We start from the raw sequence: 25758 nt of genomic DNA, 5'->3' as shown, positions 1-25758 counted from the left end.
TGTGGGAAGCAGGAGTGAGAGTAAGCCAAAGGACTGGGCCTTTCCAGGAGACTTCCAGAAGTCTTAGCCAACATCTTCTGCTTAAATCTTATTGGCCAGAACTTCATCACATAATCAAATCTAACTGCGAAAGAGGTTAGGAATAGCACCCTCTTAGATATTATATATCATACTATTAAATAAAATCAGGGTTTCTGGGGAAAGATGAGTGAGTAAAGTGAGCAAGATCAGGAAGGTACTGCCACAGCAATATATTCTTCATAAGAAGTTGGTGAACTGGGACGGGTGTTCTCAGCTGAGTTCAGTGTAGAATAGGTATAAAATCTCTGCAGTGCCGAAGGTGCTGTTGATATGATCCTAGCAGGGAAAGAGATGCATAACTCAGGTGTGAGGTTAGCAGTGTGATGGGACACCTTGCAGGCTCGGTGGGATGGAAAGGGTGGCTCACAGCTAGCCTGTACTGTGCATAAGCCACACTCAGGGTCAGAGGAAAGTGCACACAGCTAGGATGTTGTCTGTGACATAAGGATTGAGCAGCACTCATGGGTTTAAAAGGTCAATGCATGTCTTTGGCCTGTAGAGGTGAAGAGACTTTATACCCATTTTGTAGCTTTTTAGAGAACATCAGTTCTTATGAACTCATCATGAATATCAGGGGAAAGTGTGGAATATTCTTCTGTGCTCACCAAGCCTCCATGTAAGAGGTTTGCAGTCGAAGTCTACCTTCATCGGAGAGTGTCACATTTACAGGAGCAGATGGCTTCCTTGTCGGTTCCAAACAGGCTCCATGTTGCTGTTGTCCTCCAATGGCCAACTTTCCTAGGGTTAGCAAGCTTCATACATCACATCAGGCAGGTTTATACACCTCGACCTGAAGCCAGGACAGCTAACAAATTACCGTGACACATTGATTGCTTGCCTTATCTCACCCTGGAGGCCTCCAGAGTCCTCTTTCCCATCACCACAAACACTTCCAATTACTGCATTGGTTTAGGGGGGAGTATTTTCTTGGTGTTCCATTCTGCTCACCGTGACCTTGGCTGTCTGATTGATACATCCTTGAGTTGTTGCTCTATCCCTCTTAGATTTGCTTATCTCTGCCTCTGTTCCTATAGGATGTTTTATTACCTCACAGACTTAGCTGGTGGCCCCTACAGCATCATATGGAGCTAGCTATCACTCAAGCAAACTCAGAACATCTATAGGTGGCCTTTGTGAAAGAGATCTCCAAACACAGAATACCAAATGTGTTGCTTCATCAGACTTCTTGAGTCGTACAATGGGAGGAAATCATTACTTAGAATTTCAAAAGACAGCAGAGAATTTCAACACAGACTTGGAATGAAGTTCTACTGCCCATGCCAAGCAAATAACAGGAAATAATAATGGGTCGTGTGATTACCAAGCACTGTCCCAAATCTTTTCTGTGATTAGTATCCCTAACCCCATCAAACCCTGAAGCTCAGAGAGCAATAACAGACGTACTGTGGAGTATAACATGATGCTGTCAAGTGTGGCATTTTGGAAAACAGCTACTTTAGGAGGCCCATCTGAAATTGCTTAATTAAGGTTAAAAATGGTGTTGACAGCATGGCATCTGACTCATCAATTATCTGTCATAACCAAATATAGCTTCACAAATAAATTTAAAGTAGATTTTGTTTTTCGAAACAGGGTCTTAACTATGTAACCCTAGCTGGCCTGGGAATCACTAAGTAGGTAGAATAGGCTATCCTCAGGCTGGCAGAAATTCATCTTCCTCTGCCTCTACCTCCTGCATGTGCAGTGTGAATTCTTAGGTGCAATGATCTGAAAGAACAGTTACTTCAGAGTCCACTATGGCTTGCTTTGCAGATACAACAGTATGTTTTGAAGGAATGATAGAAATTAATTTTGAGCTTGCTGACCAAGAGTTCCCCAGAACTGGATGCTCTCAACAAGCATGCAGTGCATGCTACCAAAACTAAGTTTGCCTTTCCAGCTGAGGATCTTGATTTGGATAAATTAGCCTGGATGTGGAAAAAAAACTTCCTTTCATAATATCCTATTGAGATAAGTTACAAGTTCATACTGCTGAAATTACTCCTAAAATGTAGACTCTGCAGGGAAACTGACTTTTGTTCACTATTAGCATAAAGAAGAAGCATAAGAAATTGTCACCCATGAATACCATATCAAATATTCTTTATCACAGGAATAGAGCTGGTGTTCTTTGGAGATGTGGAATGACCCCAATTTCAGGACACTGTAGGAACTCAATAGAATTCTGTAATACTATATTATAATTTATAAAGGTGTAACTAACTCAACAACAGGAAAGAATTATCATTCCTTGATTATAAAGTACATCTGTTGAAGCTTCTTTAAATTATTACTTATAAAATTAACTTCATGATGAGAAATATCATGAGAATTGTGCCAGATGCTAGATGAAGCTATGAGGACTCTTCCAAAACGCCTATTGTTCACCTGACTGCTCAATAAGATTGAAGCCCCTTGCTGGATCATAGCTGATGCTGATGAGGCAACCCAGAGCAACATGGGAAGCCAGGCAGAAAAACATAACAATTCTAAGAATTGCAGGTGTGGGCTGAAAACTGGGAAAGTCCATCTGGCTTAGAAGCTCACTCTACAGTCAGGAATGAAAGAGTAAGTTTTGTGGGTTAAGAAAAGCCAGTAGTCAGGAAGCAGAAAACCCATAGGAATCAGAGAGCACCAAGATTCAACGTGTCAGAAAATAAGTGAAACATCTAGGCCTTGAGAGACAGACAGGATGCTGTCATGATTGCCTTAGAGCCAAAGCACTTGCTGCTTTGGGAGAGAATACTTACTCCATTTCTATGAGAACAGATTATACATAACTAGTCCAGGTTGTCCATGTAGAACCTGGACATCTTGCCAAAGGACTTCCATTCAGTGCCAGCAAGGGGCCAGAACTGGAAGCTGCCCATATAACATCAGGGTGGGGCACATCAGCCAGAAAGAGATAAAAGAGTCAGGGGAAGAGGTGTGTGTGGAAACCCACCAACTGTGTAACAACACTCACCTAGTCAGTGCTATTTCCTATGTCCTGGTACCCTCTCCCTGTTGTTTCTCGGGCCCCAGGAATTCTACACTGCCCATCTGATGTTCAGCTCCTTCATGGGAGGCACAGCACTGGGGCTTCCCCAGGCCATAACACTTTCCAAATGGAAAAGTGCGCTTGCGTGTGTGTGTGCGTGCGTGCATGCTCATGTGCATGTATCTTTTTTTAAACTATATCACAGATGCTAAGGGGAAAGGATTGTATTAGAGCAACTGTGATGTAAAAGTGATTGATTCACCTGGCTCTCCTACAGGTATTATCTGAAGGACAGAATTAATTACTGTGAAAGTATCACCTGAGCTCCGCCCCTGACACCCCAGAGGAACAGAGGTTGAAAAAACTAATTGTTTTCTTCTAATTACTTAAACATATGACTTTAATTTGTAGTTATTTTAAAAAAAAACTGTTGGTTTTCTCCCAATAAAGAAAAAATACATATTAATCAAGACTTCTAAGGTCTCTGTTTAAAGGCGATAACTGAATCGTCCCTCTTATCTCCCTTCTTAATCAGAATAGTTCTAGGAATAAACACAGATGATTTGAATTTTAATGATTTCCAAAAACTGATACTTGACTGTGTAAAAAAAAATCAAACATTTCAGTTTTCTAGGATAAGGAAACAAATTATTGCAGAGGCCACACTGCACAATGGAAAAATCATGAACTCAATATCACTTTAGCTAGTCCCTCTTCATCCCTGATCCCCATCTCTTCACATGCTAATAATACAGAATTTGCAGAGTTCCTGTGAAAATTACAGAGCATGCCTATGGAGTGCCTAGTGCAGCACATCACAGGTGTTTGGTGAATCGGAGCAAATGTTATTATTAGCTCACTTATCTAAGACGTGCTTCCTTGTCAAAAGAACAGAGTGCACAGCTGGAAAAGCACCCAGGTAGAGTGACCAAAATTCCATTCTAAGGGCTGGAAATTGGGCAACCAATTCCAGTCCTATCACCAGGCAGCTGTGTGAGACTGAAAAACAACAAACCTCTGTACCTTTAAAGGTTCCCTTATCTAAAAATCGAAAAGTGCTGTCTGATTACCTTACTGGGCAAAGAGAGGGTTAGGCAAAGGTTGTCCCTATCTGAAGACAGCCCTTCCTAGATGACCAGCTTTTGTCTAGTGTAGCACTTCACCTTCCTACCTCTCAGCCCCAATCCTCTCAAGTCATGCCATCAGGTCTGTCTGATTCTACTTGCCAGAAATAAGACAACTAAAACCAATTACTCTCCAGCTTTTGATGGAGGAGTGTCTAGGAGTATGAGGACAAGTTTTAAAGCCATCATTCATGGCAAAGTAAACATTTGCAAATCAATAAATGCTATCCTTGACAGCCATGGTAGCATATACCTGTGAGCCTATCCTGTACAATGAAGACTGGAATCGGAAAATAGAGAGCCAGCCTGGGTTATACATCCAGACCCTGTGTCAATAAAACTAAAACCTAAGAATTTAAATTTTAAAACATGTGATTCTTTTGAAAACCAAATTTAGGGCCAATCTAACCTAATCTAGGGATAAAACATAAACTATCTAGAGATATGCTGTCAAATATGGTATCTACTGGCATAATTGGATATTTAAACTTAAAATAGACTTAATTGTAATTGTGCTTTAACTTAATTAAAGTTAACTAGTTAGAATTAATTAACTGCAATTTAAATTTAAATTAATATAAAATATCTTAAATAAGTAATTCTAAATATCATCCTGTTAGAACAGCCAATTTCAAATGCTTCACAGATACATACACTCGGTGCCATCATGTTGGGTACCAAAAATAAGAAATATTTCCATCACCAAAAACAGTTCTCCTGAACAATGTAGATTTAGAATGATGTAACAATATATCTTTCAGCTGTCAACCAGAATTGCTTTCCCCTTTAATTAATCTTCAGTAGGCAATGGGCAAAAGAAACATCTAAGTTTAACACTGAGCATGAGAAATTCATGTTGTTGGTGAGGGATAATCCACAGTTCTTAAGAATCACCCAAGCAGGAGGCAGGCTCACATCCCTTAAGAATGGGGTTCTCCACCCCATTCCATATGGAGAGATACCCTGCTCAGGCTAGACACTGGGGTGTGGGGGTAAGGAAGTGCCTTGGGCCTGCCTCAGTGAGATGACGGGACAGACTTAGAAGACTTCCTAGGAGAGACTTTACTTTCTCTGAGGAGCAGATGGGAGGTGGGGTAGGGGAGAAGTGGGAGGGAGCGGGAGGAGAGGAGGGAGGGGTAACTGAGATCAGAATGTAAAAAATAAATTAATAAAATTAATGTTTAAAAAAAGAACGGGGTCCCCTATACCAGTCCCCAAACAGTTGACCAGTCCTCTTCCATGTGGAGGTTTTCCAACTAGGGTTTGCCTTCAGTCAGCTTCCCAAAAGCCATTTGCTTTAAAGAGTGTGGTGAAGAAAGATAAAAACCAAAGTTGTGATGTTCATTCTCTCACTCCTTCACTCAACCAACATGTAACATGTATTGACCAGGAACAACCCTGTGTGTTCTGTGCCTGACTAAAAATATGAAGTAGATTTCACTGATCCCTCGGGCCCCCAAAGTAGACAGACAAATGTCAACAGTACACACCCCCCAAAAAAATCTACTTTAAGTAGCATCCTTCAGTAGTGAAAACACTAGAGAAAAAAAATGGTTGCAAATGACACAGCTAAAAGAATTAGCTCACCAGATATAATTACCAGATATTAGCCAATTAAATCATAAATGCTATCTGCCAAAGATGATGATTTTTGAATTGAGAAATTTTGAATTCAAGCAATTCTATTTTTCAGTAAGATAAAGGGTCCATTTCTTGTGACAATAAAATGATATCACCAGCATAGAGAATAGTTATTTTTATACTTCTTATAATAGGGGTGAGTGCAGCTAGATCATGTCCAAGTTGTTTCAAATCATTTAGATACAAATTAAAAAAAAAAAAAAACTGGAAGAAGCAGAGTCAGAACACAGTTCAATTTTTCAAAGACTGGGCAGATAACTACAATGTTATCTGATCCATTACCAGGCCACTCCCAAAAGCTCTTGGGGCCTAAGCTCAAATGCTATATAAGAATCGTAATCTTGCATCGCAGCTGTAATGAATGCTGTACTTCATCACCACCCGCATCCCTGCTCCACCGTTCGTACACGGTTCAGTGTCTCTGGAGGCTGGCTTGTACGAGATGCAACCGCAGGTTCCTTTGCCCTCTTCCCTTCTAAAGAGCTCTGCCAAGGGGAGGCACCAGCGGGAGATCAGAGGATGGGAAAATAGGAGGTTAGAGTAGCTGTCCCTCCAGCACCCTTCCTGCCAGGCTGCCATGGGTTGGCTGCATTCCTTAACTAAAGGCTATAGCTCATGTCGGGCAGTGTTCTTAATATAGTTACACTCTCTGAATTCCTCTAATCCCTCACTCCCTTTGATCATTCAGGCCTGCTAGGTACAGTGTCTCCCTGCTAGTATAAGCCCTTGCAGGGTTTCCTCCAAACTCTTTGTACCTTTGCACATTGTCCTTCTAAACTATTCAGTTTTCCTCAGAAACTGGTTTCTGACAAACCTTGATAATACCAATTTATTACTGGTTTTATGCATGAAGATCAAAAACAACCAATTAAATTTACTTAGACCTAAACCTTAGACCTAAAACACTTCTTTAACACATCGTAAAGAACATGGTCACTCCAGGCGGCAGAAACACATACAGACAGCTTACCTGAACAAGGAGGAGCTAACGGCCACTAGGCTGATAGCTGGGAAGCCAGAATGGGACTGACTCAGGCCCCCCTGAATATGGGTCTCAGCCAGAAGGACTGAGCAGTCTAAGGGACCTCAGACAGTGGAGCCAGGATGTATCCCTGGTGCACAAAAGGACTATGCGAACACATCCCCCATGGAGGGATAACTGCCTTAATCTAGAGACAGGAGAGAAGCCCTAGTCCCTACTTCACATGACCTGTCAGACCTACATGACCCCAACTGGATGGCATTCCCCTACATATGGAATTGGGGTGGGGGGATGGGAGGGGAGGGTGGTTAGAGTGCATGTGAGAGGGCAGAGAGGGAAAAAGGGAGGGAAGGAGGGAAGGAGGGAGGGAGGGAGGGAGAGGGAACTGGGATCGACATGTAAAATAATAAATTAAATTTTAAAAAATGCTTTGACTCCAAAATTTAAGTTCAAGGACAAGTTACTGGGGAAAAGGATTTCTATTTTTGTTTCCACAGAAAATGAAAAGCTGTGGATTCCCTCCAGACTAATGTGGTTTGATCAAGCCAGACCACCTGAAACAGAGTACCAGGTGATCCTACATTCAAAACAGCTGGACAAAGCAGCCTTACAGACTACAGCCAGGATACCTGATTCTTCTTCGAATCCCCCATGACAGCGCCCCTTACCAGCAGGAAGTAGTTTGGAAAGAACAACGCCCAAATTCCCAAATATTGTCTACAAATGTTTGTTTTCATTTAAATGGACATTGTTATATAAAATAAATTTAAAAAAAAAAAAGAACATGGTCACTGACGTAATACTGTATCTAAGTCCAATGTGTTCCTCCAAAAATTTATTAAGCAGAGAAAAATCTGGACTATTGTTTATGAAAAGCATTTCAATGTAATGTCCACCACAATGATGATACTGTGGTTTGAAAGTGAACAGTGCCACTTTTTAAAAACCAAGAAACCGGGGTCATCATGGGCTATACAGCAACCATCAAAAAAATTAAAGCAAGAGAAAAGAGGTATAGCAGATAAAATTAATAATACTTTTTAAGAAAACTACAGCCCAAAACCACAGCTGTTTAGCTTGTTTAGCTGACCTAAACAAGAGGGAGCTTGTGGACCCCAGACTGATAGCTGGGAAACCAGCATAGAACAGACCCAGACACCCTGAACGTGGGTCTCAGGAGGCCTGGGCAGTCTAAGGGACCTCTGACAGTGGAACTAGGATGTATTCCTGGTGCACGAAAGGACTTCAGGAACACATTCCCCATGGAGGGACACTCCTTTTGCCTGGAGACACAACAAAGGGCCTAAGCCCCACCCCAAATGACAGATTTTGTTGACCCCTCCTGGAAGGCATCACCCTCTGTGGAGTGGGGGGAGGGTGGGATGGGAAAGGGGGTCAGGGGGCATGGAAAGATGAGAGGGAGAGGGAACTGGGATCAATATGTAAAATAAGAAAAAAAATATTTTAAAAAATTAAAAATAAAACTGCAGCCCAAATTGGAGCAGAATTTGAGCAGTTCTGGTACTGGGGAGCATTCACAGGTGCTTTGTAAACAACAGTACCTATGAAGAACTACCAGCACTTAACCAACCAAGAGACTACTCACTGAGCCCAAAAATCACTTCAGTTTTTCTTGAACTAAAGGCTCTGATGCTGCCCTGCTCCTGACCATTGTGTTGCTGTAGTGAATGAAATCCTTGAAGTCAAACAGACTTATTTCCAGATCTCTGAGTCAAAATCACAAAGTAAGAGAAATGGTATTTCCAGTGTGGGGCTCAGGCATAAAAATACATGTTCATTAAAATCACTAACTAACTGAAATTCAAAAACAAAACTAAAAAGGACTGGAGAGAAGATTCAGCACTTAAGAGCTCTTGCTGCTCTAGCAGAGGAATGGAATTGAGTTCCCTGTACCCATGTCAGGTGGCTCACAACCACCTGTAACTCGAGCTCCAAGAGCCTGGACACCCTTTAAAGGCATCCTCAGGCACCCACAAACATATGCATACACACACACACACACACACACACACACACACACACCATGGAAGAAGAGACAGACAGACATAAATTAACATAAATAAGTAAATATACAAGTCCCACTTAAAAGAATAATCCATACAGCTGGGAACCAAAGACTTCCATCTCAAGATGACCCAGAAAATCAGCAAGTGCATTGGGTGAGATGGAGAACAGACTGGAAAGTAATCCAACTCCCAAGGGTCACCTCCATTTAAGAACCTAAATAATGGATGAATTCCCTTCCCAGCTTTCTTCTTTAAAGACTAGTCACCTAAAAGAATCATCTTATTCTGTTCTGAAAGAGCTCTGACTTTTCTTTTAGCACTATATGTTCATTCCAAGATTAATTAACATTTCCCTAGTCCTCCATGTTGATTGTTTCTTGCTATTAACAAAATATCTGGGAAGCCAGAGCTAGTATGGATTGGTGCAGGCACCTCATTAGCAACCAAAGTGTTCTTCCAACTGGTAGTGGTTCTTCTAACACCTGCTTCCAGAAATGTCGGGGTGGGAAGCCCTAGAGGACCTCTGGCTTGCTCTTTTGAGATCATTCCGTTTGAGTAACAATTCATTCCCTCATTCAGTTAGTCAAATTCCAAGACATTGTAATTATTTCCTCACAAAAGAGACATGTTCCCATCTGTGTCTTGGGGTACACCAGAGAATGTCATTGACTTTACCTCTGGATAAAATTCATATTCATGAGTCACTTAAAGAACAAGGAGAATTTTCAGCAAGACCACTAAGGGGACCATGACAAATTATTTTGACAAATGAGAGAGGGAGCCATTGCAGGAATGGAGTCTGTGCACAGTTGGTGAAAGCACACATAACAAAGATGAATCAACTCAGAGCCTCTGCTCTGTCCCAGGAGCTGGCTGGCAGACCTCTGAGGCCATGGTCTCTGACACTGATCCTGGTGTTGCTGCCCCACTGGCCCATCGGTGAAACATGTGAACAAAGCAAATGCAAAAGTAAGAAATCAACATGTAGGAAACAGCTGCTATGTGCCAGACTTTGCACAGCATATTTGTGTATTATCTCAGTTAATCCTGTGAGTAACCCATCTTTACAAGACTCTGAGATGTTAGGTAACTTGCCCAAAATTAACCTGTAGGATGAGAATTCAATCCAGATTTACTTGTTCCTACCCTATCCTCATCCTTTTCTGACATACATTGATCAAGAACCGGTCCTTTATTCAGCTCTGAAAGCCCGTACATCTTTCATCTTTTACATAAAGCTATCAAGAGAAAGTATCAATGGGTTTCAGCTAACTCAAGTAAGTGGACTGCATTCTCCTGCATCCAGTTTATTATTATAACTTGATTCTTAACAATGACCTCCTGTATCCATAACAGGTCACTGCATAATAAATCATCTGAAGTTAGTAGCTTAAGGACAAAAGCTTTTATTATCACATTATTATAGTTCATGATCCTGTAAGTCACTTACGTCATTCTTCCATTGGCTTTGCATGGACCCATTTTCAAGGGTGCATCTAATTTCAAAGGCCCTTGGGAATAACATCAAATTGGGACCAACAGAGGTCAGTTTCTCTATTTCTTTCTGTCTCTAACTCTGTCCCCTGTCTGTGTCTCTTTCTCTCTGTATCTCTGCCTCTGTCTTGCTCTCTGCCTCTCTCTCTCTCTCTTTCTCTCTCTCTCTCTCTCTCTCTCTCTCTCTCTCTCTCTCTCTCTCTCTCTCTCTCTCTCTCTCTCTGACTTATGACCTAAAGCAATAGGGCATCCATCTCATATACACCCATCACACAACTGTGAAGGAGCAACAGGGAGCCACATAACCATCACTGGTCCACAGGCAATTCTGAAATCGAGTCACACCCACAGGCAAGGGCTTCTAGTCTGGAAATAGAGGTACAGTTTTACTCTCTGGAAGTGGTTGAACCTGCTATCTAAAAAGGCTTTCTAACAAATGGAAATACCCTGTGTTGGAAGCTAAGTGATTTTCCCAAGTTCTTATCTCTTTTAATTTTGATTCTCCTGTGCATTATTTAGTCTAAATGGGTCCAATTCTCTTAAAAGTTTTATGGCTTCCTACATCTCAAGTTATAGTTGACTACTTTAAACAAAAGTTATCCCCACAACTATGTTTGAGCCATTTATCCACTGGCAGCATGCTAAGGTGCTATAGGAAAATGCCCTTTAAGCTCTTCCAGGCCCTTCCATGCTCCTGAGTCTCTTAGGATCACTTTAAATAACTCTCAGGACAGAAATCTTGTTGTCATACCTGCAGTTTTAACTGTGTTCCAATGTCATTTCTTACTTAAAGAATCTGTTGCCAGATGAAGATAATAATATATGAACATTTCATTTCCCAATTTAGCATTTCCTGGACCTGCCATATCTGCTTTAAGTTCTTCTTATAAATTGAGTTCTTTCCTTACTTCATCTCTGTCTCCCTGTGCCCTATTATATGTAACCTTCTAAAGGCATTTGATCCTTACAGCATCCCAGGTGGAAATCTCCTTAAAGGCAAATCCACAAGTCGACTGAACACATTTTCTGCCTTCCACATACCTATGTGTGACAGTGTTGCCAGCTTTTCCTCTACAGTGTAATGTGACTTACCCTTTATCAACTTCTCCTAGCAATCCCCTGTCATGCCATCAGGGTCCACTAACTCCGCTTGCTACCCCACAGCCTCTACCACCCACTCAGTCCTAAGGCCAAGCTTATATGGCTTTGATTTTTGTTATTGCAACACACTACTTCTAGGCACTTGTTTTTATGATTTATATTTCTTTGTAAGAAAAGAAAAATACCCGACATGGAATAAAGAGATGGGTCAGTGGTTAAGAGTACTTACTGTTCTTGCCAAGGACCTATGTGGGTTCCTGGCACTCACATCAAGTGGCTTAAAATTTCCTGTAACTTCTGATCCAAAGGTCCATCACCCCTCTGCCTCTCTGCGCACCAACTTGCACAGGGTACAAACACACACACACACACACACAATAAATAAATTAATAAATTTTTAAAATACCCCCCACAAACTTAGTGAACTAAAGATCATTCATTTCACATGATTCCATGAGCTAAGTCATTCCTTTTCTAGCCATGCCTTGCTGGGATCTCTCATGTAGCTGCTTCCATCTGGGAAATCCTGGGAGACAAAGCTTAACTGGCCTCACATATAACATGGTTTTTAGTTCTGGGCTGACACATGGCTCAGTGGCTTCAGGGTTTTGAAATGCTGAGTGCCAGTGTGCATGTGTTTAACCTCATCTGTTTATGTCACATTAGCCAAAACAGGTCACACAGATGAACCCAGTACCAGTGGCAGAGATGTGCAAAAGGATGTGAAAAACAACAGATATGTTCTATGGAGTCACTGCAGTAACAATCCACTATAGTGCCAATATCTAAGTACAATGCTTTTTCCTGTATTCCCACTCAAGCATACAAGCCAACCACTTATTCGCCCATGCATATTTGCTGTATTTGTCTAACCGAGTTGAAGACACACAGATCTTAGAAAGACAAGAACCAAAAAGGCTAAGATTGCTCCTATATACAGTCTTAGAAAAACAAAAGACTTAGACTAATGCTAACCGTTAACTACCATCTTTTCATGTTCTCACGAAGCAAATGTCTTTTTATGACTGAGGATCGTTACAGTATCAAGAATTTCAAATACAGGTCTGACTCATTAAGTGCGTATTTGCTAGAGCCATACCAATTCAAGAAATAAATTTTGTATGAATTTGGAAAGTCCTCATCCTACATCACTGTTCAAGCATCTGAAAGATCATAAAATGACAATCCCCCAGTATTTGAGCAGGAGAGAAAGAACTGAATAGAATCATTGGAATTTCAAAACCAGTATTTGAGTTTGATTAAGATCAGATGTTAGACTAAATTTGTCTTCCCATGTGAAGATATAGGTATATTCACTTTTCATTAAAGAGAATCAGGAATGTGTGTTATTGGATGGTCTCCAAAGTTCTCTTATCAATAATTTTGTCCAGAACAAGTTGTAATTTTTTATCAGTAGTAATGGGTAATAATGAATATATTTTATTAATGGTATCTTGCTTTCAAAAACTGATAAATCATAAACCCAAAGACACCATCTCCTCTTGCTACCAAGTGTGATTTTAATAACTCATGTATGTTTGCTTTTCTCCCTATGCAGGAGAATATTCCATCAAAGTGTAACAAGGGATTCACTGAGAACTCAATTTGTACATAGTGGCTTTTTGTTGTGTTTGTTTGCTTGCTTGTTATGCAATTAACCTTCTGCCTACATTCCCAGTTCCAGCAAATGATGTTCTCACTCCAATCTATGAAACAACAGAAGTTCCTAAATACACTCTTTGGGACTAGAGTGGGCTACTAATACACTTTATATTTTTAACCTATCGGCCCTTCCAATGTGGAGCTTACTGTGGCAGCGATGAAGAGGAAGAGGAGAGGAAAGGGAGTAGGAGGAGAGCTCACATTTATTGAGCTTTCATGGTACCAAGCATTGCTCAAAGCACTTTATGTAAATTAATTTATGTAACCCTCACAACTGTTGAGGCAGGGTGTTATGGTTATTTCCCCTTTACATAGACACGAACAGAGACATAAAGCCATTTTTCTGATAACACAGTTTTTGAATGGCACATCAGGACTTGAACCCACTACCAACTCTATTAATTCAAAGATACTAGTCTCATGCAGAAATCAGCCTTCTTGTGACTATAGCCTTCCTGTGACTTTATTTTCAGCAGCAAGTTACTAACACTCATATACTTTGACAGTAACTTACCCTAATTTTTGATGATTTGCACAAACTATTAATAGGCAATATTGATGCCTCTGGTCAGTCACCTAACCAAGAGAATCTCAGATAGACATTCTCTCCTTAGTTGTCTAGGACTCTAAATTCTCCTGAGACTCAAATGGGATTGCAATTCCATCCAATATCACTACAGTTATCTGTATTTCCTCTTTTTGTAGCCCTGGTGACCTCCACCTACCCAGTTCTCTGTAACTCGTTATTGCCTTTCAGAGATCCCCTCATACACTTGTTGAGTGACACATAAGCCCTGTGGGATGAGGTTCATGTTTTTCTCTTCAGCTTCATCTTAACGGCATGTCTTTGTAACAATGTATGTCCCCATCACTCCATGGCATTGTGTATGGGTGCCAATCCCTCAAAGCTGGGTCTCTGGTGCACTATACATCTTCTTCACCCATTACCCTATATCCCAACCCAACACACAGTCAGTCAAAATGTGCTTCCAGAGGGCCCATTGTATGTCAAGGCCTATGGCAAGCACAGAAAACATACCTTGGTCCTAGATCTTTTATCTCTACCATCCCTGACTTACAACTTAGAATCATGATTAATTTTGGCCAATCTGAAAATAAGGGTTGCTTCAGAAAAAAAAAAAAAACAAAAACAAAAAAACTCAGACTAAACCACCTTTATAATCTCTTGCAACCCCACCCCCATCCTCTTGATTTCTCTCTAAGGCAAGCATTTATTAGTTTGATTTCAACACACACACTTGTACCTGTAATTACTATATAATGTCTGTTTACTTTTTTAAACGAAAATGAATTTAAATTAATCTTGTTTTGTGAATTTCAAGGCACCCCCTGAGATAAATGAAGACACTCCAGGGTGTCATCAAACCAGTGCTTGGAATCCTTGCTCTAAAAAGTGGAGAAGCAAGCTCATTAAACCTTCAAGGAGCCAGAGGGAGAAATGTATGCAGATACGCAAGCAGCAAGCACACAGCAAGGAGGGAGTTTTATAGGTGCATCATATACAGAAAGTGGAGGAAAGGTGGCTACCAAAATGTGGTTCTTCGGGAAAGTCTCTTAAAAATTTAACCATCAGTGTCATTTATTCCTAAGGTCTCTCTATCACAGAGTTGACCATGAGGACATTTCCAAAGTCCCCTTCCTTCCTGGGTCTGAATGTCAATGGGAGATGTATAAGCGACATGTAAAAGAAGTTGAATATTATTTTCCAGTGGTCAGCAAATACAAAGAAGACAGGTTTGCAGCATCCAGATCAATTTTTTGAGACTCCTCACATCAGTAGTGCAGACTGAGATAACTGGTAGGAATTTCCCAGAAGTCTTTGAAATTTACAACGGGATTGTTTGCCCGCAATGATTTTGAGAGCGTCTCACTTGGGTCTTACAGGCCAAGCTCATCTGTGACCTTTGCTGAGCAGCTCATCCAACAAGTATATAAACCTCAAATTCCTTACATTGCTTCCCTCCATACCTGGGCATCACAGAATGGCTTCTCTTTCCTCTCTCTCTCTCTCTCTCTCTCTCTCTCTCTCTCTCTCTCTCTCTCTGTGTGTGTGTGTGTGTGTGTGTGTGTGTGTGTGTGAGTGTGTGTGTGTGTCCCTCTCTTTCTCTCTCATATGTAATTTAATTATTTTAAAATTTTTATTTGTATATTGTGTTATCAAAAGTCTTAAATGTTTTAAATGTATAATAAACATTCCTTGTAGTCCTGGATTTACCCAGAACCTTGCATGAGCTAGACAAGCTCTACCACTAAGCCACACCTACATATCTATAGAGACACTATGGAAGGCAAAAAAGGTACATAATCTCTAAGTGGTAAAGAAGCCTTCCTAGGACACTTGATTTGCTTCCAGGCTGAACACTGATAGAGATGCAATGTTCCAACAAGCTAAAGAACAGGAGAGCAAGTGAAGGACACAGTTGGACAAAGCAGGAAAGAACACACTGCTTCTCTGAGAACCCAAGCCTTGCTGGGTGATGGGGACAGACACTGTTACAAAGACTACTATAAGGTGAAGCTGAAGAGAAAAACAAGACCCTCATCCCACAGGGCTTATTTGTCACTCAACAAGTGTACAAGGGGGTCTCTGGAAGGCAAGTCCTGGATGGGCTAAAGTTTGTATTCTACAGGGTCTTCAGGGATGCAAAAAGGGGAAATTTGTAGATCCGGACTAGAGGAGGTCAGTAAAAGAGGTTCTGGTTAGATGGAATCTGGGTGAGATCTGCCCACAAAAAGAAAGAGGGTGTCGTGTGCCAAGTTGCCCATGGTTCCCTCTCTTTCCTTCAAATTATGGGGAAGTGGGGAAGCTCATAAATTGGATTACAGCTAGAGGAGTTTCTGCCATGCCTGGGATGTAGTTAAAAAGTGAAGAGGGCAGGCAGTGATGTTTCAAGAATTCCCCTAGAAAGGAAATCTAGGAACCAAGCCCTTCCTTGGAACAAAAACAGGAAAAACACATGCACATTTAAGCATATTTTTCTTGGATCTCTTTCTAACTTGTACCTACAGCCAGTAGATTGTTCTAACTCAGGCTGTTAGGTGTTTCTAATTGGCCCTGGGCTTCCATCCAGGACAGTTAGAGTCCTCTAAGATCCCTTTGCCTCCCTCCCCCATCTCCACTGCTGCTCACCTCCTCTGTCCAAAGGCCTACTCGGTTTCTCAGCTCTAGAGATGACACCTCAGAAACACCCCATGACTGCCTCTGTGCTACCAACAACTATCAAGCAGAAAGGAGAGCAACTACAGGCTGATGCTCTAAACAAGAGGATTCAAAGGCAGAGGTGTGGATATGAAGCTCAAGGAGCTCCCCTGACTGAGTCCAAATTTCTCACAAGTACCATGTAATGTCAGCTGTGGGTCAGAGCTGGAGAAGCACTAATGGGAAAGAGAAGCACTGATAGAAGGAGCCTGCTGAGGAGAAGGGCTCTGGGAGGCTCCAGGGCAATCAGGTGCTGCCTGCACGACTCTTTGTTATACTATTTGTTGTATTTTCAATGGAAAATGAACCAGTGTGGCCAACAGCTTTGTAAATTAGAAGTTTAAAATAAAGTGCAGAGACAAGAAACAATAGAGCAATGTAGGATCTCCTAACACCACTGTAGCCAACATATTAAAGATCAGAAAACAAGTAAGAGTATCTGGAAGTTTTCTACTGATTCAGAACAAAGTGCCACAAACTTGGTGGCTAAAGAAATATTTATTATGTCATAGATCTGTAGACTAGAAGTTCAGTTACAAGTTAGAGGGATCCTCCACTTGGAATCTCAACAGGCTGATATCAAAGTGCCCAAGGTGGAAACAGGAGAACCCACCAAAATGGCTTTTGTAGCAGAAGTGACTTGCCTGAGTGTTCTCCCTTGGTTCTGCCCTCACCTGCCTTGTTGGGCAGTTTGGCAGACATTAAAGCCTGCCCCTCCCATCTACTTCCCTATCTCCAACTACCACAATAACATCTGACATACATAAGGCAGTATCCCCCAACATTCCGAATTATAAGCATCTTAAATGCAAAAATACAAGAAATCAACTAGCAAATTGTGAGATTGCAGCTATGGAAATCACACATTTCCAACAAGACAAAGAGAGAGAAAGAGAGAGAAACAAGGAAAAGCTATCAGTGCCATCTGGTGGAAAGACCTATATTAAAATGTCCAAGGTGATCTGGCCACACCCAGACTATTTCAGACTTCTACATCCTTAGAGGACACACAACCAGAAGATTCCAGGGCTGTGTCAGCATTAGTCTAAAGGGAATGTGTCTGGTTAGAAGCAACTGTGTTGCAATTGTTCACATCCTGTACATGGCCAGTGGTAAAGTAATTTATATGTCATCCCTTGCTATCTAAATACCATATAAACCTTTACCTCCAACACATACGTACACACACACACACACACACACACACACACACACACACACACACACTTTATCTAAACTACTCTAGTAGGTTACTCTACACATATGTAGTGCCCCAGATGTGGAAATTTTGCATTAATCACTCATAAAATCCATTCATAATACAATTTTTCTTAGTGTTATCTTCCCTTTCTGCATTTATTTTCATTCTTGTATTTATTAGAAATTCATCTTCTTCTTTCCTTCAAATAATACTTTCATCTATATTGATTACCAGTTGCTATGTAACAAATCTCCCCAAGTTTTGATTAGTTAAGCAATAAGTACTAATTAACTCAGTTTCTCTGTGAAAGAAATTCAGAACAGGGTTGACTAGATGGGGCCAAGCCAAATAGTCCATGAGATTATAATCAAGATGTTGTACAAGCCACCTAAAGTCCTGGCTGAGGCTGGGAAGGACCCACTTCTTGAATCATTAACTGACTGGCTTGACTACCAGTCAGAGGCTTCTGATCCTCCTCACAGAGATCTCACCATGTCCTTACAACATGGCAGCTCACCTCTCCACAGATTCCCCCATGACACATCTCCCTCCCAAGGAAGAATAAGAAAAAAAGACAATTTTTTGTGGCCAGACAGAGGAAGTTATTTACTCCCATTTCAACAATAGCCTACTGGCTACAAAAGCCAGCCCTAACATTGTAGAAAAGAACTAGCCAAGACATGAGATGCCCATTGCGGGTATCTTGGAGGTTATCTTCCACACAGACTCTTCTTCGTGGGTCCGATTCCCAGGTCTTTGGGTTCTGGTATAAAGTTTGTTAACACAAAGGAAACTCACAACATTTCAGATACAGACTGTAGTTCAAGTGGTCCTCTGCTTTGATAGGACACAGGGACATAACTGGAAGAAGCAAGGGTCACCTCCTGCCAGTCAGGAAACTTCTGATGGTTTCAGTGAGAATGGTTCCATAAGCTCTTATGTTTAAACACTTGGTTCCCAGAAGGTGGAACTGTTTGGGAAGGATTTAGGATGTGTGGCCTTGTTGGAGGAGGTGTGTCACTGAGGGAAGGCCTTGAGGTTTCCAAAGCCCACACCGAAACCCATCTCCAACCCCCACCAGCTACAAACTCAAGAAAGCAGGCCCTGCACCTTGCCAGAGCAGCACACCTGAAACTGAACATGGGAGTGCTGCCCCCATTACCCATCTGTCTGGTGGTGGCATGGGTGGGACAGGTAGGAGAGCTGGCTCTGTGGTCATAAGAGAAGGTGAGCAAGCCTCTAAGTTGTCAGCATGGGAGAGCTGTCCACATTTCACATCTGGCGGACCAACCTTACAGCTGCCCCATCCCAGAACCCGGTCAGTGAGTTGGCCTGCCCCATCATCCACCACATATAAGATCTGCTGGAGCTGTGAAGGGACCTGACCTGCAGGCCTGAAACTGGAGAATCTCTACAACACAGGACAACAACAGGATATCCAGGAGGAGTCCGAGTGAGGGCCCAGCATCAATAGGGTAGCAGGAACCAGAGGCCTTCAGCCAGACCAAAGACTCTTTGCAATGGACAAAGGGTTCACAGCATGACTTACTGTGTCAAACTGCAGTGCAGCTTCCAAGATGAGATTTCTACGTTTTTCCATTTTTCTTCTTTCCTTTTTTCCTCTTAAATTTTGTTTTTTTTTTTGGGGGGGGGTGTGCAGGAGAGGAGGGAAGATTTGAAGGGACAGGGAAATGAATGGGATCAAGATACATGATGTAAAAGACACATAGAATAAACAAATGCATAAGCCCATGCCTCCCTCCCTCCCTCTCCCTCTCTCTCACTTTCCCTCTCTCTCTCCACCTCATGCTTGTGGAATGAGATGTGAGCACTCAGCTACTACTCCAGTGCTATGCCTGCTTGCCCACCTGCCTGTTGCTGTGCTCCCCACCATAATAGTAATGAACTCTGGCCCTCTGGAACCATTGTAAGCCCCAAATTAAACATTTTATGTTATCTTTGTCATGTCTTAGCATAGAAATAGAAAAGTATTTCTAAGACAGGTGTGCACATGCCTGCACACATGCACACACACAAGAATTAAGTCAAAACATCATTATCAACTAGAGACGGGGTAGTTAGCACATGCTAAAAACCATTCCACTGAGCTCATGAAAGGACAGAGAATGAAATGGAAAAGGAAGAGTCCATCTTTAGAAACTTCTAGTGGTTCCAAGCACCTCCCTCCATTGCTGACTTCTCTCATGCTTGTTATTTTCATTGCACAATTAGCTTTTGACTATATATTATCTGATCGTCTGATAATGACAATTGCTTTGATGAGCAGTTTAGTAGTTACTATGTGTTCTGGGAATAATTATATCTGTGCCTCAATCCCCCCAAGTATGTCATACATTCCTTGAAGTAGGAAAATTACTAAAGCTTACTGCTCCCCAAAAACATGTCCTTCGGCACATACATACCCATATACTACCAATATGTGAGCATATAATAGGGACTGTGCCCATAAAGACCAAGAAATGTGGCCTGTTATGAGAAGTTTCCCACCAGCCTGGTCCCAGAGCCTCGTCAGTCCCAAAATAACACACAGAGACTCCATTAGCTATAAAGCTGTTGGCCAATGGCTAGAGCTTCTTGTTGGCTAGCTCTGTCTTAGCTATTAACTCATTTCTATCGATCTGTTTCGACATAGTCTTACCAGAGGGATAGAGCGTCTAGACCTCTTATTCCTCACCTGACCTACATATTGACTCCTCCTACTGCATCTCCCAGAATCCTCCTTGTCTCCTAGCCCCACCTATCTTGTGTTCCTATTGGCCAACAGGGCTTTATTCGTTAACCAATAAGAGAAACCTATATACAGAATGACATCTCCAATTAGTGGTCCTTTTACAAAAATAGTAATTAAACAGAGAATTGCTTTCTTAAAGGGAGAGACAGGAAAAGGAGGGTCTATAAGATGGAGACTCATCTTGCAAAAGAAGATGAGAGGGTGATGAAGGGATGGGAAAGGGTCACAGTGCTTTGTATGAAACTGTCAAAAAGGAAAAAAAAATGTAAGCGTCTCAGGAAAATAAAAGCAGAAACGTAACAAACAAATAGTCTAATATGGGGACACATTCTTTATCTACTTTAACTGATGGTTGTATAAGTTATACACGTGTAAAAATTCATTGAAGTGCATATGTATGGCATGTTTTAGTGTATGGATTTCATTGCAATAAAAAATGAAGTTTTAAAATAAGTTGCACATAACATCCATCACAGTCCTCATGCAATTAAAATCCACAAACATCCTAGAGACTCATAGTGTCTTGGTGCATGTCTTGCCTATGCAATGTCCTTATTTTTTTCACCCATTTCCTTAACATTTTGAACACCATGTTCAGGTTCCAAGTAGAATGAAAAGATTCAACAAGTCAGTCTTGGTTCCAAAAAAACCAGGAAACCTTGCTCAACAAAGTAACTCCACAGTAGGAGGTAAGAGACAAAGAGCCTAAACCCTCCTAAGGCCCAGACAGCCCTAAACAGACTGGAGGATTCTGTTGGGATTGTGTAAGGGGCTGACATGGTTATTAGTGACAGGAGACCTAGTCAGAACTCCAGCAGAGATCTTTCTTATAGAAACACTCTGCCAAAACAGAATATTAAAGGAGACCCCTGGCCTTGGGGCACAGCTGAGACAGGGACCCTGAGACAGATGAGCAGACAAAAGAGAGGGACCAACAGGCCTTTCCATAGGGAAACCTGGGTGGGAATGGCAAGATTCACAGGAGAGAGAGCACACTGCTACAGTTCCAGGGCTTGAGAGAGAGGAGAATCTGTCTCCCTCAAAACTCTTTTCCCACGAAAGAAGACGGGCTCAGAGCTCCATAGCAAGGAGATAAGGGGTGGGCAAGAAGACCGTGGGAAGTTCTTCCCTGACAAATCGGAGGAACAAAGGGAGTGAGAAGGTAAAGGGCCCAAGCAGTGATGCGCTCACAAGCACAGCTCCTGAAGTGTTAATCCCAGAGGCAGCCGGCCTGAAACCCTGAAGATGGTCATCTGAGAGAAGCTGAGTATAGTGACAGCAGCTCACAGGCCACACAATTCAGGAGGAAGACTGGGCTGCTAGGAAGGCGGAGAACTCTGGGGGAAGTGGCAGTGTCAGCCAGGAAGTCTTTCATTTGGACTCTACTGGAAGGGGAGAGACCTGGCAGTTCCTGAAATGTCTGCATAGGCTGTCCACCTCGGGGAAGGAGAACTTAGACTTTGCTGAAGTCATGGGACAACTTTGACGTCATGGGCAGAAATGGAGATAATCCTTCCCTCAGGCTGTCCAATTGCTGAAACAATGGATTCCACAATACTGGAATTTCCCCAGGAGTCTCAAGCTGGGGAAGGGAAAGGCTGGGAAGGAGTCTGATGTCTGCTAGATGGGGAACTGATGTGTCTCCCAGAAAGATTCCACAAGTTCCAACAACGCGACTACTCACATGAGAGACTAAAGCAGAGAGGTTAAGGTGATGGGCAGGACCACACCTTGACCAGAAATACTGTTGTGCTTATATAACTCTTACTCTGCACTTAAACCTAAACCTCATGCCAGGACCCCAAAGGTACACTTGGGGGGTAGGGGGACCGGGACCTCTTCTCCCTCCCCTTACTAATGTAGAATACTGAATAAGCCTCACCCTCTTACTAAAGAACCCAAGAAGACGCCAACAATGGCGGCTTGGTCATTAGGGAGATTACCCACCCACACCCGAGTGCTCAGACAGAAGTAGTTTTGTCACCTATTTCAACTCATACACACACACACACATTTAATTTTTTCTTATTTTACATATCGATCCCAGTTCCCTCTCCCTCCCATACCCCCATCCCCCTTCCCATCCCATACCCCCACACACACTCCACAGGGAGGGTGATGCCTTCCAGGGGGGATCATCGAATTGTGTCAAGTCATTTGGAGTAGGGTCTAGGCCCTCCCTCCTGCCTCTAGGCTAAAGGAGTATCCATCCCTCCATGGGGAACGTGCTCATCCTGGTTCCACTGTCCAAGGTCCCTTAGACTGCCCAGGCCTTCTGAGACCCACATTCAGGGGTCCAATGCTGGATTCCCAGCTATCAGTCTGGAGGGGTCCATAAGCTCCCCTTGTTCAGGTCAGCTGTCTCTGTAGGCTTCTGTAGCCTCTTATGTATAAACAGTGAAGGCGAGACTAGGCCCTTAGGAGTGACAGGGACAGGTGGCCTACGTTGCAGTAACTACAACACACCACCAGGGAGCAGCAGAGCCCCGCCCTAGGAGCAATTAATTTGTTCCAGGATTCCTTAGTGTATTCGCTCCCGGCTGCAATAATCGAGCTTGTTGTCGATTATCCAACCTATCAACGAGGATGATCCTGCTCCGGATCAGCGGGACTAGTGGGACCGCAGGGCTCTGCTTGTCTAGGAGCCGTCTTAGCTCCGCCCCCGCTGTTCAGCCAACCTTGTGCGGAGAGGAGCGTCACAGGGACCACGTGACCCGCCAGAGGGTGACCAGGTCGCAAAGGCAGAGTAGGAAAAGCTAGCCTCACCCTGAGTGCCCTCCCCGCCCCCAAGATGGGCGTGCAGCCCCCCAACTTCTCCTGGGTGCTCCCGGGCCGGCTGGCCGGGCTGGCGCTGCCGCGGGTCCCCGCGCACTACCAGTTCCTGCAGGACCTGGGCGTGCGGCACCTGGTGTCCCTGACGGAGCGTGTACCCCCTCACAGCGACAGATATCCGGGCCTCACGCTGCACCGACTCCGCATCCCTGACTTTTGCCCGCCAGCCCCAGAACAGATCGACCAATTTGTGAAGATCGTGGACGAGGCCAACGCCCGGGGAGAGGTCAGCGCGTGTGAGCCAAAGAGAAAGGGCGGACGGACCCTGGATGGAAATGAGTGGGCGGGGGCCGGGGAGGGAGGGTGGAGTCAGGAAGGAGAGGGCAAGGCTGCGGGGCGGGGTGGGCGGGGTGGAGTGGGGCGGGGCGGGTGGGGAGGGGCCCAGTGGGACCGGCCTGGGCCGGAGCTAGATGGATCCATCTACAGACCAGAGTCAACTATGCTTCTAGAAGAGAGAGAAGGTGTTGCCAGGTAGGCTGGAGAGAGTACTGTCAAGTGAAATACTTCCAGGAGTCGGCGGAGTGCCGAAGCCAGATGGAAGTGGTTCAAAACCCATTTTCTAGAGGTCCATATGTCATGGAGACACACTTGTAACTTTAAATTTTACTAGCAGCTACGTTTTTTAAAAAGATGAAACGAAGCAGGTGGAGTTAATTTTGCTACTAATCCAATAAGTCAAAAAAATATTATTCCAACATAGAATCAATATGAAATAAATTATTAGTGAGGCATTTCCAGTCTTTTTCGTGCCACATCTTCGGAGCCTGGTAAATATTTTACACCCAAGCTCAGTTTGGACTGGCACATTTCAGGTAAAATACCACAAGTGGCTGGGTGTTCTGTACCAGATAGCACAGACAGATGGGGCAGGAAATGCAGGCTGAGAGGCCAACTTGGGAACCAGCCACTTCAGAGGCCTCCATGTCACCAGAAGCAAGGACAGTTCTCAGCAGCTTTGATGTCACTTGTTCTCTGAGGGCCTGCGATTTGGGGGAAGAACAGTACCTTTCAGTGGGGACAGGAGGCTGCTAGGGAGGACACTGGACACCACCCCATCAGTTTCCTCTTCACAGGCTGTCGGAGTACACTGTGCCCTGGGCTTTGGCCGCACTGGTACCATGCTGGCCTGCTACCTGGTGAAGGAGCAGGGCCTGGATGCAGGAGATGCCATTGCTGAGATCCGGCGCCTGCGGCCAGGATCCATTGAGACTTATGAACAAGAGAAAGCTGTCTTTAAGTTCTACCAGCGAACAAAATAAGGAACTCAACAGCTTCCCCTCTCTCCTGCTGCATATGAAAAATGTGGCGAGGGAGGAAGGAAAGTGAACTAAAGTTCTACAGCCTTCAGTTCCCTTTGCCTCCTATTGGACAAAAATAGTCTCTCCCCAAAGCCATACCTGATTGACAGGATGGCTGAGACCCCATGAATATGAGTTAATAACTAGCATGAACTCATATAACTGAATAGCATTTACACAGCACTCCCAGTACATCAACTCCATGTAGCCCTGGGTCATAGAAAAGATGAAAAACCATTCTGTTCTTTGGATGAGGTGACTAGAGCTCAGAAAAGCCTATGGTCACAATTCTGGAAAATAGGATGGGACAGGCGTGCAACATACACTTTTGTCTCCATGAAGATGTTGGAATTCTAGGTGCTGTTCCCTAAACTATGTGATATGGTTTCTGGAGAACTGGCTGGTGAAAGGGATCCATGTCTGTGACCACCCAGCTCTAAGCAGCCTTGGGGCTCTACACTCCCACACCAGGAATGTCCTTGTTGGTGTCACCCCTTATGTGGGTTCATCTACTCCACTTGGGTCGTCGCCTTTGTTCTTCTAAGGGTACAGAAGACATGGATGTCACAAATCTCTCTCTCCCCTTCTCCTCTCTTCCTCGTCCCCCGCTTCTTCCTTCCCTCTCCCCCTCATCCCCTCTTTCCCTGTGGAGCTGGCCACCTCTGACTAGCCTCAGGTGTACTCCAGCCTCTCCCTATGTCATCCCCAGCCTCAAGCCAAGGAATGTCAGAACTGAGTCTTGATGGTTAAACGGAGTGGATATTAAGTAATCAAATAAACAACTCCAGGGCTATGGCTCTTGGCTATGTTTCAATCGGGTGTTATCTTCCTCACTTCTCCCTTGTAGGACTCTGTTCTGCCATTAGCACCACACTTTGGACTTTGCAGAGATGAGATGGGTGTCATCCATGAGCCCAGTGGACTCTTCTATAATGTCAGTCTGAATTTTTGTGCCGTCTTCTGCCATAATAGGCTGGACTGAATAAGGGAGATGCATCCTGAGATATATATGGTGTGCCTGTGTGAACTACGTGCTGTTAGAGGTGGAAGTGACTCAGCAAAATAAAACATGCTTCCTACTCTCAGGAGCCCAACCCTTCTGGAGAAGATGGGTAGTGACAGTCTCTTCCCACATGATAGATACTAAAGGCCATCTCTACCATTCCAGGTACAGGACAGAATAGTCAAGAATTCCCCTATAGCCTCCATCTCTTGTATCGAAGACCAGAGCTGTGTCTATGCTATCCCCTCCACAGTACTTCTCTCCCCATCCTCTGCTACCCCTAACTAAACATTATTCAGCTCACCCCCTCTTGCACAAATGACTTAGTTGAACAAGAAATGTAAGATGCCCTCACGTAGA

General features: G+C 43.3%; 1 protein-coding gene across 1 annotated transcript; it reads left to right on the top strand.

The window, feature by feature from the left end:
* The first annotated feature begins 22851 nt into the window (after positions 1-22851).
* Positions 22852-25209, top strand: Dusp23 (dual specificity phosphatase 23). The gene is made up of 2 exons (XM_051186331.1): positions 22852-23323; positions 24171-25209. Exons 1-2 carry the CDS (start codon positions 23057-23059, stop codon positions 24354-24356), a joined length of 453 nt encoding a protein of 150 aa, XP_051042288.1. The 5' UTR covers positions 22852-23056; the 3' UTR covers positions 24357-25209.
* Positions 25210-25758: the final 549 nt, after the last annotated feature.

This window comes from Phodopus roborovskii, unplaced genomic scaffold, assembly GCF_943737965.1.
Source record: "Phodopus roborovskii unplaced genomic scaffold, PHOROB, whole genome shotgun sequence".
Lineage (NCBI taxonomy): Eukaryota > Metazoa > Chordata > Mammalia > Rodentia > Cricetidae > Phodopus > Phodopus roborovskii.
This window is presented reverse-complemented; position numbering and strand designations above follow the sequence as displayed.